The 12,776-nt window shown below is 45.0% G+C and overlaps 1 protein-coding gene across 1 annotated transcript in view; it reads left to right on the top strand.

Moving 5' to 3' along the window:
* Positions 1-12,292, top strand: part of LOC311107670 (A disintegrin and metalloproteinase with thrombospondin motifs 2-like) — a gene marked incomplete at its 5' end in the record, with an annotated part of 114,770 nt that extends 102,478 nt beyond the window's left edge. The window contains 13 exons of the mRNA XM_084150192.1: positions 1,242-1,355; positions 1,479-1,624; positions 1,787-1,962; positions 4,003-4,136; positions 4,355-4,478; positions 5,262-5,342; positions 5,478-5,644; positions 5,844-6,003; positions 6,122-6,254; positions 6,483-6,690; positions 6,893-7,022; positions 7,161-7,253; positions 10,518-12,292. Coding sequence (XP_084006318.1) covers positions 1,242-1,355; positions 1,479-1,624; positions 1,787-1,962; positions 4,003-4,136; positions 4,355-4,478; positions 5,262-5,342; positions 5,478-5,644; positions 5,844-6,003; positions 6,122-6,254; positions 6,483-6,690; positions 6,893-7,022; positions 7,161-7,253; positions 10,518-11,758 — 2,907 coding nt within the window. The 3' untranslated portion in view covers positions 11,759-12,292. The remainder of the gene's footprint in view (positions 1-1,241; positions 1,356-1,478; positions 1,625-1,786; positions 1,963-4,002; positions 4,137-4,354; positions 4,479-5,261; positions 5,343-5,477; positions 5,645-5,843; positions 6,004-6,121; positions 6,255-6,482; positions 6,691-6,892; positions 7,023-7,160; positions 7,254-10,517) is intronic.
* Positions 12,293-12,776: the final 484 nt, after the last annotated feature.

Raw genomic sequence — 12,776 nt, 5'->3', positions numbered from 1 at the left:
TTCCGTTCTTTCGTTCTGCCCATCGTCACATTATCGTGACTGACATGTGTTCTGCAGAATTCTAAACATATACTTTTTTGGTTTTCATTTAGTGCCAAAAAGAAAAAGAGAAAAGTAAAATCTGGATTTCTCCCAAACAGCTTTCCTGGATCCCATAGCCAGAAAAAGTCAACCATAGCAAATGAACTCAACACTGACACACACACGGCGCCTATTACTGTAAATCTATGTGTCACTATTTGGCCATTCAGAAAGCGATATTGGCACAGATATTGGAAAAGGGGTGGGAAGAAAGAGAAATAGAAGTCCTTTCCAGGCAGAAAGAAAGGTCTGGAGTGAGAGCTGCTTTTCTATGTTCAGGTTTAGGATCCTGCAGTGTCGCGTGCCAGCCTACCAGGCTGATGCCATCAGTGCCAACCGCAGGTTGACCTTTGACCCTGTTGTGACCAACAACTGGAGGGGTCACCAGAGGTCATTCTGGGTAGAGAGTCTGGGTCGGCTTTGTTATTGTGGAAAGGGGGACAGAGGGGGGAACAGAGGGAAACGGGTGAAAGAAAGAAGAGGCAGAGACTCCATTTAGAAATTATTAGAACTTTCAGTTAATTGTACCCAAAATCCATTAGAGGCATGGAACATAAAACTGAAGAAGGACAACATTATCCTACTCTGTTGGGCAACAATTATAGGTCATTTTGACCTTTTGACATTTGACCTCTTACTCCTCATCTTCTGCTCTCCCTGCGCTCCTCTCTGACCCCACAGAGCTGCAGGTTCTCTCAGTCAGAGAGTCTCTCTCGCCTCATCCTCTTTGGTTTTGTCTGCATGCTCTTTGGCTTCCTGAACAACCATGTTGTTGTAACAGTGAAACAGTGACGGACTACTACAGTACACTACCGTCTGGACTCTTATGTTATTGTGGTTTTGTATATTTTCTTGTACATGTGCAGTACAGTCAATGCTCCAGTTGATCTGTTCTCTCTGGTGTAGTAGGTCTGAGGTGATTTCTGGAAAGTTCTGTGATGCTAGCTCCTCCCAGTGTCTGAGGTGATTTCTGGAATGTTCTGTGACGCTAGCTCCTCCCAGTGTCTGGGTGTCTGTATATGAGAAAGAGTGACCTGTTGCAGGTCACATGCCTTGTCTGGTGACACTATATGTTTTCGGTAAAGACCCAGTTACTGGCTGTGTGTGTATAATGTGAGAAGATATGTGTGTGAGGATTCTTCTCTATCTGTCCATTGCAGTACCGGACGTTTGACCCCTGCAAACAGCTGTGGTGCAGCCACCCTGACAACCCCTTCTTTTGCAAGACCAAGAAAGGGCCGCCCATCGACGGCACCGTGTGTGGGGATGGGAAGGTACATACACGCACGCATGCACACATACACACACACACACAACCGCACACACACACACGCACCACCCTAATGGTAAAAGTAATACCTTCTGACAGTTTCTTCCCCTCTATCGTCCTATCACAGCACTGCTTCAAAGGTCACTGTATCTGGCTGACCATTGACATGATAAAGCAGGATGGTGGGTGGGGCATGTGGAGCCAGTTTGGGTCCTGCACTCGTACCTGTGGAGGAGGGGTGCAGTTTAGAACCCGTGAATGCGACAACCCCAGGTACTTAAACATTTTTTTACCCTAAATATTGAGAAATCTACCTAGTAACACTTGTATAGTATCATGGTGAAAAAGCATTAGGACTTGTCCTAACAGAACAGAACATATTCACTGTTCACATTTACCAAGTGAAACATTTCTACATTTCCCTGTCCTCCCCAGGCCTGCTAATGGAGGTCGTACCTGTCTGGGTGCTAACTACCAGTTCCAGCTGTGTAACAGCCAGGAGTGTGAGGAGCTGTACAGTGACTTCAGGGAGGAGCAGTGCCGTAGCTTGGACCCCGAGTTTGAGTTCCACAACAACAAGCACCACTGGCTGCCTTATGAACACACCGAACGTAAGTAGCCTACACACAGACTTCACCAAATGGTGGGTTGGGAGCCACTAGTGGGCATAAGTCAGCAGATGTTGTGTGTGTGTGTGTGTATGTGTGTGTGTGTGTGTGTGTGTGTGTGTGTGTGTTGGGGGGGGTTATGGTCACCGACAGCTGGTTTCCTGCTGACCAGTGTGAAAGTACCCATCTTAAAAAACTGAACCCTTGTCTTTGAACCTTTCTAAAACAACAACCCGTCTCCAAGACCCCTTTTTAAAAAACACTATCTTCTATCTTTGACCTATCTCACTCCGCCTAATCACACTGACGTAATCTGAGGTCTTTTCCAACCTGTCTGTCTGTGTCGGTCGGTCAGTGTGTCGGTTGTTCGGTCGATGTGTCGGTGTGTCAGTCAGTGTGTTGTTCGGCGTCTCGGTCGGTCGGTGTCGGTCGGTGGTTCTCTCTCTCTCTCTCTCTCTCACTCTCTCTCTCCCTCCCTCCCTCCCTCTTTCCTCAGCCAGTCAGCTGTTGTGACTCACAGAACATAGCCATACTGCATGTGTTTAAACCATCAGAACTCAGAATGGGATTCCCATAACATCCCTTCTTTCTCTTCATCTCCAAAAACGCCCTTTCGTAATCTATAAGTGTGAGTATGTATTTGCAGTGTGTGAGGCTTGCGGATCCAGTCCCCATGCTAAATAGTTTTTCTCCACATTGTCATTTCTAAATGCCATCCTTTTGAGCAAGGCCTTCCCAGGGTCTGTATTTGACCTCAACTTACTCAAGTATGCGCGGGCGAGAGAAAGAGGGGAAGAAAGAGAAGGGGGAAAAGGGAGAGGTAAGGAGAGAGGTTAGAATGAATTCCATTAGTGTGTTGTCATCTCCAGTGTTTAGAGATAGTGTGAGAGAACAGAAGTGAGTCTGTATGAAAATCTAGACTTTGCTCCAGATCTAATAATTGATTACGCCTGTTGTAAAATACTGTTGATGTTGTGTTTCTAGCCATCAACATCCTCCTAACAATGCTCTACAGTTCAAAAACACACGTTTTACAAGTGTTGATTGTTCCAGCTACTTTGGTCATCCAGGGTCCAGCTGGTCAGGGCGATCAGTCGGCCCCTCTCAACCAGAGAACTCTCTCTCCCTCTAGGATGATCTGTGGCGTCAGGCCCCTCTCTGTGGACTCTGGCTGGAGGAGTGAGGGAGTGAGGGACTGTGTATTGGCATAGCATCACCATGAGTCAATGAGAACTCACAAGTGTTTCTAATACTTTGTAATATCAGTAAGGTAATCACAGTGCATTCTGAACATTGCATACCGAAGACATAGTTAGAGTCATCTAAGCTCGGTTCCCGTGTGGCTCAGTTGGTAGAGCAAGGCCCTTGCAATGCCACGGTTGTGGGTTCGATTCCCACGGGGGACCAGTACAAAAATATATGCACTTAGTCGCTCTGGATAAGCGCGTCTGCTAAATGACTAAAATGTAAATCATATAGGGATTCTGTGGCTTCAAGGTCGAGTCAATCCTTGGGCAATTTGTTTTGCAGCAAGTAGACATACACAATGAACGGTCAAATCCACATAAATACCAATCTTGCATGCAAGACTTTATAGCTATTGCATAGTCGGTGTATACACACGTCTGGCTCGGGAGGTTACAGAAACACATACAGGCTAGACAGAGATCCTCCATGGCCTACACAAAGGGTAAATAACTCTGAGCTGTATCCTTATTGTAGGGGATATATGCTGGGCCTGCCTTGTACTCCTTTAAACCTCCCCCTCCCCTCCACGTACATGTGTTTTCTCTGCAGACTGACCCTGTGATTTACCTATATAGTATATATCCACATCCCTTTACAGCCTGTTTTGTAATACTGTCAGATATAGTCACATTATATACACACTCAAACTGCAGGACAACATGGGAAAAGGAGATGAAGCTTGGCAAAATTAGGGCTCTGTGTCTTAAGACAATGTTTCTGTATGGTTCTGTTCTACTAACTATGGATGTAAATAAAGTATTGTAACGTGTGTGTGTGTGTGTTTGTGTTGTGCAGCTAAGCAGCGCTGCCACCTCCATTGCCAGTCCAAGGAGACCCGAGACAAGATCAACATGCAGAGGCTGGTCCAAGACGGCACGCGCTGTTCATATAAAGACCCCTACAGCGTGTGTGTGCGCGGGGCCTGTGAGGTTAGTGTGTGTGCCCATAAATATGTCAGTGTGTTTGTTTTTAAATATATGTAGGGTTACAAAAAATATTGCAACCCTAATTATGTGTGTGTAACTGTGTGAGGTGTGTGTCAGTGTTAATAACTTTGTGAAGTTTATGTGTGTGTCCATATTTACTCTAGTTGTGTGTGTGTCTGTGCATGTGTGTGTGCGTGTGTGTGTGTTTGTGTGTGTTGCAGAAAGTGGGCTGTGACAGCGTGGTAGGGTCCTCCCAACAGGAGGATAAATGTGGTGTCTGTGGAGGAGACAACTCCAGCTGCAAGATCATCAAGGGCAACTTCACCCGCAGTGCCAAGAAACAAGGTACACACACACACACACAGGCACACACACACACACACACACACTCACACACAAACACACACACACACTCACACACAAACACACCACTGTGGCAGACTGAGACCAATGAGGTAATATGTAGCTGAGTTGTCAGACCCTGGAACATGAAAGTGCATGAAAACAGTGCAGGAAGTGAGATAGATGAGGTTGTTTTCCTGGTCTGAGTCCTATTCTGATGATGTGGTCACAACTTCACTGGATATCTAACTAAAGAGCCCCCTCTACTGGTCACATGGAGAGCTGGGCCCAAATCAACAAAGCCTCTCCGAGTAGGACTGCTGATCTAGGATCAGTTTCGCCTTTTAGATCATAATGAATGATATTGTGTGGACAGATCCTAGATCAGCACTCCTACTCTGAGACGCTTTGTGGGTTTGGCCCTGGCCAGAATCATGTCCTGTTCAAAGCATTACCATATGAGCAGGATCACCGCCCAACGGTGACGTAAACACTATACCATGACATCATATTAAATAAATATCATCCAGCTGAAATAAGGAAAAAAACTAATTTTGATGCATTTCCTGGAATTGACTGTTGTTGACCCTGGCTGGCAAAACTAAGAGCAGTTAAAATTGTATTTGAAGCAAGTGAGGGCACAGAAATGAACCCTGTGCACAGAAATTAACCCTGTGCTCCTCAGACGAACAATAAAGTTGAATGAAAATGTATCCTGACCAAGTTGAAAAGATGTCTACTCTGTGGGTGTCTGGACCTCAGGGAAATGTGGTGTTTTCATTTCAGGTTTCCTCAAAGTACTTGAAATCCCTCGAGGGGCGAGACACCTACTGATCCAAGAGATTAAGCCAACCGCACACATCCTAGGTATGAAATATGTGCGTGTTTGTGAATGTGTGTGTGTGGGTGGGTGTGTGTGTATGTTTGTGGGTGCGTGCCTGCGTGTGTGAGTGTGTGTGTAAGCGTGAGTATTCCAGTTTATAACTCCACCTCCCTCCCCAGCGGTGAAGAACCAGGCATCAGGACAGTTCTTCCTGAATGCGGAGGGAGACCTCCCAGAATCCCGTGCGGTCATAGAGAAGGGTGTGGAGTGGGAATACATGAATAATGACCATGACAAGGAGACACTACAGACCAACGGACCACTCAGACACGGGGTCCTCATCATGGTACACACACACACACACACACATACAAGTCACAAAACACACACTAAATTCTTACCATATATGATTGTTATAGCTTAATATTGATGGTCCAGAATTACGTCACCGCTACCTTTGAGTTTATGACATTTCCAGTCCTGACTTTTGCTTCATACATAACACCTGTACTAATATGATTGTGCTGTTGTTTCCCTGTGTCCAGGTGCAGTCCCATGGAGATGCCAAGGTGACCCTGTCCTATAAGTACATAATCCACATGGACCTGCTGTCTGCCATAGAGAACAACATGCTGCTGGATGACACCTCCTTCTACGAGTGGGCCCTGAAGAAATGGTCCTACTGCTCCAAGCCCTGTGGGGGAGGTATTTTACCGTGACACCGCTAGCACAGGAAGACACCGGGGGACTGGGGAACATGGTAGGAGATTTGGATGTGGAGATCTTTGTCTAACAGATGTTTGTGTGTGTCCTGCCTGAAAAGGTAAGCAGTATACCCGGTACGGCTGTAGAAGGAGAGCGGACAGTAAAATGGTCCACCGACGCTACTGTGAGAACATCAAAAAGCCTCGCGCCATCAGCAGAGACTGCAACCAGAAGGAGTGCTCCCAGCCCATGTACGTATGGATATGTTTGTGTGGTTAATTTTCATGTTTACCACGATTACCACATGTTTACATAGAGGATGGCCCTGTTCCATTTCACTCCTTGGTCCCTACACTGAACCTGTGAACACCAAAGAGGTTGGAGTGTAAAGGGCTAGTGACCAAAATGGAACCAGGCCTAGAGGTATGTTTTTGTCTGTACCTCCCTCTAACTCCCTCTTGTTCTTTGTGTCTTTGTAGCTGGGAGGATGGTCCGTGGGAGCCGTGCAGTAAGACGTGTGGTAAAACAGGGTACCAGATGAGGTCCGTTCGCTGTGTTCAGCCCTTAGACAATGGCAACAAGCGCCCCATTCACAGCAAGTACTGCAATGACGACCGGCCTGAGGCACGCAGGCCCTGCAACAGAGAGCTCTGCCCTGCACAGTGGAGAGTAGGGCCCTGGTCACAGGTAAGGATGGAGTGCTGGGGGTAGAGGGGGGTTTTGGTCGATGAATACATAGGGCTATATGGGTGTATTATTTAGTTTGTATGCATGTAGATGTGTGGTATGGAGTCTGTGTGTGTGTAGGTGTGTGTGTGTGTTTATGATGTTGGAGGTTGTTGTGTATAGCCTATTCTCACACTTTTCCTCTGTGCTCGTGTGACCACAGTGCTCGGTGACATGTGCCAATGGGACACAGCAGAGGCTGGCGTTGTGTCACACGCGTGACAACACCATCGGTCTCTGTCTGGACAGCAAGCCAGACACCATACGCATTTGTCGCCTGGCGCCCTGTCCCAGTGAGTATTATGGCCTGGCCCCATTATGCTATACACAACGATTTATTTTTAAGAAATCAGTGGAGAGTATAAGTCTCTCCTGATGAACTCATACTAATTTTCCTCTCTGATGTTATTCCCTCCTTTCTCTATCTCCAGGAGGCTCGTCGGACCTGAATAACAACGGCAACATCCTGATCCAGTGGCTGTCCCGTCCCGACCCAGACTTGCCCTACCAGAGGAACAGCTCACGTAAAAAACCATCCCTTTATAGCTCTGGGCCCGGCCTCCGGTGCATGGTGGTCCTGACCTGGACCTTGCCCTCTCTCTCTGTCCTCTTCACCCTGCAACAGGCCTGGGCTAGGGGCCCCGGGGGCAGGCTCACCCCCTGACCACCCCCAACCCCTCCCCCCGTGTCCGTGCCTGTGGCCGCGCCCGCGAGGGAGCGCCAGCTTTTCGCTTCTCTTTTGGGGCGTATGTGTCTCTCTCGCTCTGTGTCTGAGACAGCTCTGATTGGGGGAGGTCTCTGGCTCCTGTGTGCTGATTGGTTGGTTGGTTCTCTCTTGCTCTGTCTCTCTATTCTCTTATCTCTCTCTCTCCTTTGTGGAGCATTGTGTTGTAACCGCTGGCCAGTCGAAACTAAAAAGAAAAACATTTAAACATTGAAGAGAAGGTGGAAATGGAACAAGGCGAGCAGGTTTGATTGGCGGCTCTTAGTGGCGTGGATGAGCCAGTGAGTCGTGAGAGGCCCCTCTGTTTGGCGGCCATGTTTTGCGCGAGCTAGCTGCGAGTCATCATGGTTCACGCTCCTGAGATGAGGGTGCAATTTTTTTGTCACCGGTCCGTCATCGTTTGGGGGGCGACAAGTGTGAAAATAACGAAGAGAAGAAAAAAAAAAGATTAAAAAAAAAAAACGTTAAAAAAGCTTTATTGTGAATGTGATCTTGTCACAATGAGGACATCTTTGCTAAAGTGCTCATCTCACATCCTGGTTCCATCGTAGAATGAGAACAAAGATTTATCTCGTTCTAGGTTCCATTCTCAGACTGACAGGAATTCAGCACAGGGACGGGAGTTGACACAAACAAACACTTTTTAGGATTATTATATACAGAGCTGTTGGGTGAAGAGGCCAAGAGTGCAGAAGAGTAAAATGCTAATAAAACAGGGTAGTTTTACCATGTGAGGTTGCTTCCCATTTCACCACCTCATCAACCATCCTCTCTTTGACTGTTATATTAAAGTTCAATAAATGCAGCTTATTTGTGCTTGCAAACTTTAAAACAAATACATCTATAAATATATTTGTATTTATATCTATAAATATATTTGTATTTATATTTATATATATATATATATATATATATATATATATATATATATATACATCTCAAATCTATATGAGTAACAATAATATGAATAATAATAATGTTTTACCATGAATAAGCTGTAGCTTATTTGCCTAAACCTACGGACTGCTATTGATCACTTCGATCCTTGACTGTTATGTGTATTTTTTTATTGATTTTACATGAACACAGAAGTAAATATTAAAAAATAGTAAAGTGTTAGGGGGGAAGGGGGTATAGACCTATATTATGCAGGACTTGGTCAGTTAGTTGCCTCTCCATTTTCTCAGATGGATAAGTGGTTTACTGTTGCTTGTTATTTTCTTTAGGGAAAGGATCACGTTTTTGTCATTCACATTTGCATCCCTTAGCCGTTTGAGCTCATATGAGTGTGTGTGTGTGAGTGTGTGTGTGAGAGAGAGAGTGTGTGTGTTTGCGTGACTGTGTGTGTGTTGATGCGTGTCTGTGCATGCTTGTGTGTGTGTGCATATGTGAGTGTGTGTGTTCATGCAGGCTTCTCATAGACATACAACTCTGATACAGAAATACCTCATAAACCTTCATTTGAAAATCATCAAATTTTGTTTTTCCTTTTGTGATGAACAATAAACACATGAACAATGCCTTATCTTGGATTGAATGTAATGGCATTTATCTGTGAAAGAGATGGCTTTACTCATCAAAACATGTATTAATCACTTAGAGGCAGCTTCAAACCAACAAGCAAACTCACACGAAAACCATCAGAACCTACAACAAACATAGGGTTTGGAACTTGGTCTGACCACTGGCGTACGGTTTACAAAGGGCCTAGGGTATCGATCGACACACTGACGACGGCATCTAGAAAAACACATCAGGCTTGTCATTGTATTGTGATCACATGTTTCTGTTGTGATAATGTAGCAAGCTATCTGAGGTTTCGTGCTGGAGTCGGACGGTAGGAGGCCAATGATGCCAGACCTTGCAGTGCGATACTGTATATAACATTGGTGTTGACTGTGTTTAATAATGTTCATGACTGTTATCTTATTACTTATGGAAAAAATATATATAATATTCTATACTATGGGTAACTGTTTCGTGGCTTCACTAGCCTGATGGGTGGGGCTGGCTGACGTTGGGCTGACGTTGGATTGACGTTGGATTGACGTCGGGGAAACATTCAGAAGGACTATGTGCACTGCGTCTATATGCACTTTGATTTATCAGGGAAAAATGTATTAATGTTTTGTAAATGTTTCATATGACACTTAAACGTGCCATTCCAGTTTTTACGTCATTCATCATGGATAATTCTGTATTTTATTTATTCAACTTCAAAATCTATGTATTCATTTATGTAATTTATTAATTTTACTTATTATCAATTGATTAACTAAACTGATTGATTGGTTGATTTCCAAGTAATGAAGTGTTTTACCAAAGTGACTGTGAACTTGTACCTTTCGATACAGTTTATTTATTTTTCTTAAGAAAATAATATATCTATATATTGAGGAGAGAGTACATCTCATTGTTTCAGTTCCTGTCATTATCAACTGCAAAGTTGTATAAATAAAAAAATATTTTAAAAAGCGCTCTCACTCTCTCTCCTCCTGAGTTTGTGATGGTTTGACTTTGTGTGAGGAGGAGCACATCACAAGCTTCAAGTGGAACTCAACTCAAAGATTGATCCAACCTTACAAAGGCTTAAACATTGTCTAATAAAGTGATAATGCCATGAAAGTAATAATGAAAGACAGATTAAATAAGATCCGCCCTCTTGCATTAGAAATATTAATAAAGTGATATTGATGTAATAATCTGAAACTAATAAAGAAGACAGATGAGATGTCAGAAAATGTCCGTTTGGTCTGAAGAGCCAGGTTACTGTTCCAGCACCACAACACAAGAGCCCACTCCACTCTTCTTCAGTTGCTATAGACTAATCTATTGACTCTCTGCTGTCGATGCTGCTTGGGTTTCCTTCTTCGTCTTTTTCCATCCTGCGCTACCTGCTAATGGTCTGGCTTTACTACCTATACTGCTTTACTCTGCACCGTGTGTAAACATACACACACACACACACACATACATACATACATACATGCATATACTCATGCACACACACACAGCTCCATCTCCAGTCTGGCCCAGTCTCAGCTCTGTGTTCTCTCGCCCACAGGCAAGCAGCGTTGTCATGGAGACAGGTCAGTGTTCTGTCGCATGGAGATGCTGATCCGCTACTGCGCTCTGCCGGGCTACAAGCGCATGTGCTGCAAGTCCTGCAGCAACGTGACTGACAGAAGCCTGACCACCAGCGCCCCGCCCCAGGTCACAGCTCGCCCGCTGCCTCGCCCCCTGCCTCGGCCTCGGCCTCTGCCTTGGCCCAAGGACAACAACACCCCCCTTCAGCCCACAGTTCATCCAAGAAGAACTATGCATATACCTTATACCACGCCACGCCCGATGAGCACAACACACACCTATACAACACCCCACCCATACTTCACCACATACCCCATCCCCATACACATGACCCCAGAGCACAGTGTGACCCCCAGAGACACAACCAGAAGTTACCCCTCCTTCACCCTCTCCACTAGCACCAGCATATACACTACAACTCCCAGCAACCTTTTCACTGACTCAACCGTTAACATCACCTTTATCAGCAACGACACCACAGTGACCCCCATTCACACCTATGACATAACAGGGGCAGAAACCACAACTCCCAGCAGCCCATACTACATGGATGATGTCATAAAGCCAACTGAAACCAACTACTTTGAAGATGTGACATCACCCAGTGGAACCATCCCATACACTGATGTCACAATGTCCAGCGGTGGTGATGTCATAATACCTAGTGGAACCGTGTCCTATGGCACTGATGTCACAATGCACAGCGGAACCACACCATATGTTGATGTCACAATGCCAAGTGGAACAATGCCTTATGATGATGACATCACAGTGATGACAGTGATGATTCCTACAGTCCCCAGGGATGACATCATAGATATGACCACCCTTGATTGGCCGGAGACCACAGAGTACATATCTGTAAGTTCCACTGTTCCCACTACAACCACGGAAGAGCCAACAACAGAGTTAATGACAGAGCAAATGACAGCCCCGCCTCCCACAACTACCATTGCCATGACGACAACAACAACAACCACCAAAAAGACCATGTGGTCGCCAAGCCTCCAGGAGGAGACCAGCGAAAACAACTCCATTGACGTTCCCTACAACCGGATCATCGGAGTAGACAACGTCATCTCCCAAAACAACCTGATCCCCAGACGGAGCCGCGTGTTCCTCCAGGAGAGAACACGGAACAAACGCATCCAGGAACTCCTGGAGGAGAAGAGGAACTTTCTGTTGAGGATGAAGCGGGCCCAGAGTGGTGCTGCTTGATGATGACAGACCTTCCCTCCTCCCTAACCCTCCCTTGATTTCTCTTATAGAGATTTACCTACGTCTGCTAACAGACTGGAGTTATTATTTAACCCTTAACCTGCCTTGGTGCTCTCTATCAGGTACTGACCTATCACATACCCAGAGCCATGGTACAGACATACAGACATACACACTGACCTATTTGTTTACACACACACACAAACACACACACCAGAAAGACAGACAGGCATACAGCCACACGGCAGACTGAACTCTGTGGATAGAAAAAACCAAAGCCAGATGTTTGCACAGTTGTTTTAAATAAAACAAAGTCCCTTTAGGATACGAATCTGAAACACTTTCCGATCCAAAGCGGAGGTCTTGTTGTAAGGCTGAGAGGAGAGCCAGATGTGATGTGGACCGTACATCCTCTTGGACTCGCACCTTAACAAGGAAAACTTTTATCTCTCCAAACCTCCCCCAGTGTGTTTAAGAGCAAGGCACATACAGTAAAGATGGATTTCTCTTTCATAAGCAGCACACACCTGGATAAAATCAGGGTGTGAATAGTTGGATATTCAATAAAGTCCTTATATTTAAATTAAGTTGAATTTAAATTAAGTCTTATTCCCCAGCAGCACTTAAGGACCCATGTAAGCTCATCCATATATTAATATATTCTTACTCTATTCTTCACTTAGATTTGTGTGTATTAGGTTTTTGTTGTAGAACTGTTAGATATTACTTGCTAGATATTGCTGCACTGTCGGAACTAGAAGCACAAGCATTTCGCTACACTCACAATAACATCTGCTAACCATGTTTATGTGACCAATACATTTGATTTTATTAAGCTCATCCCAAACAGATCTGACACACCATGTTAAATTACAGCCTGTTACTGCAGTTGATATATCCGCTCTTGGAGTCACATAGACATTAATACATTAATACCACTCTGATCCCATATTTACATTTACATTTTAGTCATTTTAGCAGACGCTCTTATCCAGAGCAACTTACAGTATATTTTTTT

The sequence above is a fragment of the Coregonus lavaretus genome, assembly GCF_964263955.1.
Source record: "Coregonus lavaretus genome assembly, chromosome: 32".
Classification (NCBI taxonomy): domain Eukaryota; kingdom Metazoa; phylum Chordata; class Actinopteri; order Salmoniformes; family Salmonidae; genus Coregonus; species Coregonus lavaretus.
This window is presented reverse-complemented; position numbering and strand designations above follow the sequence as displayed.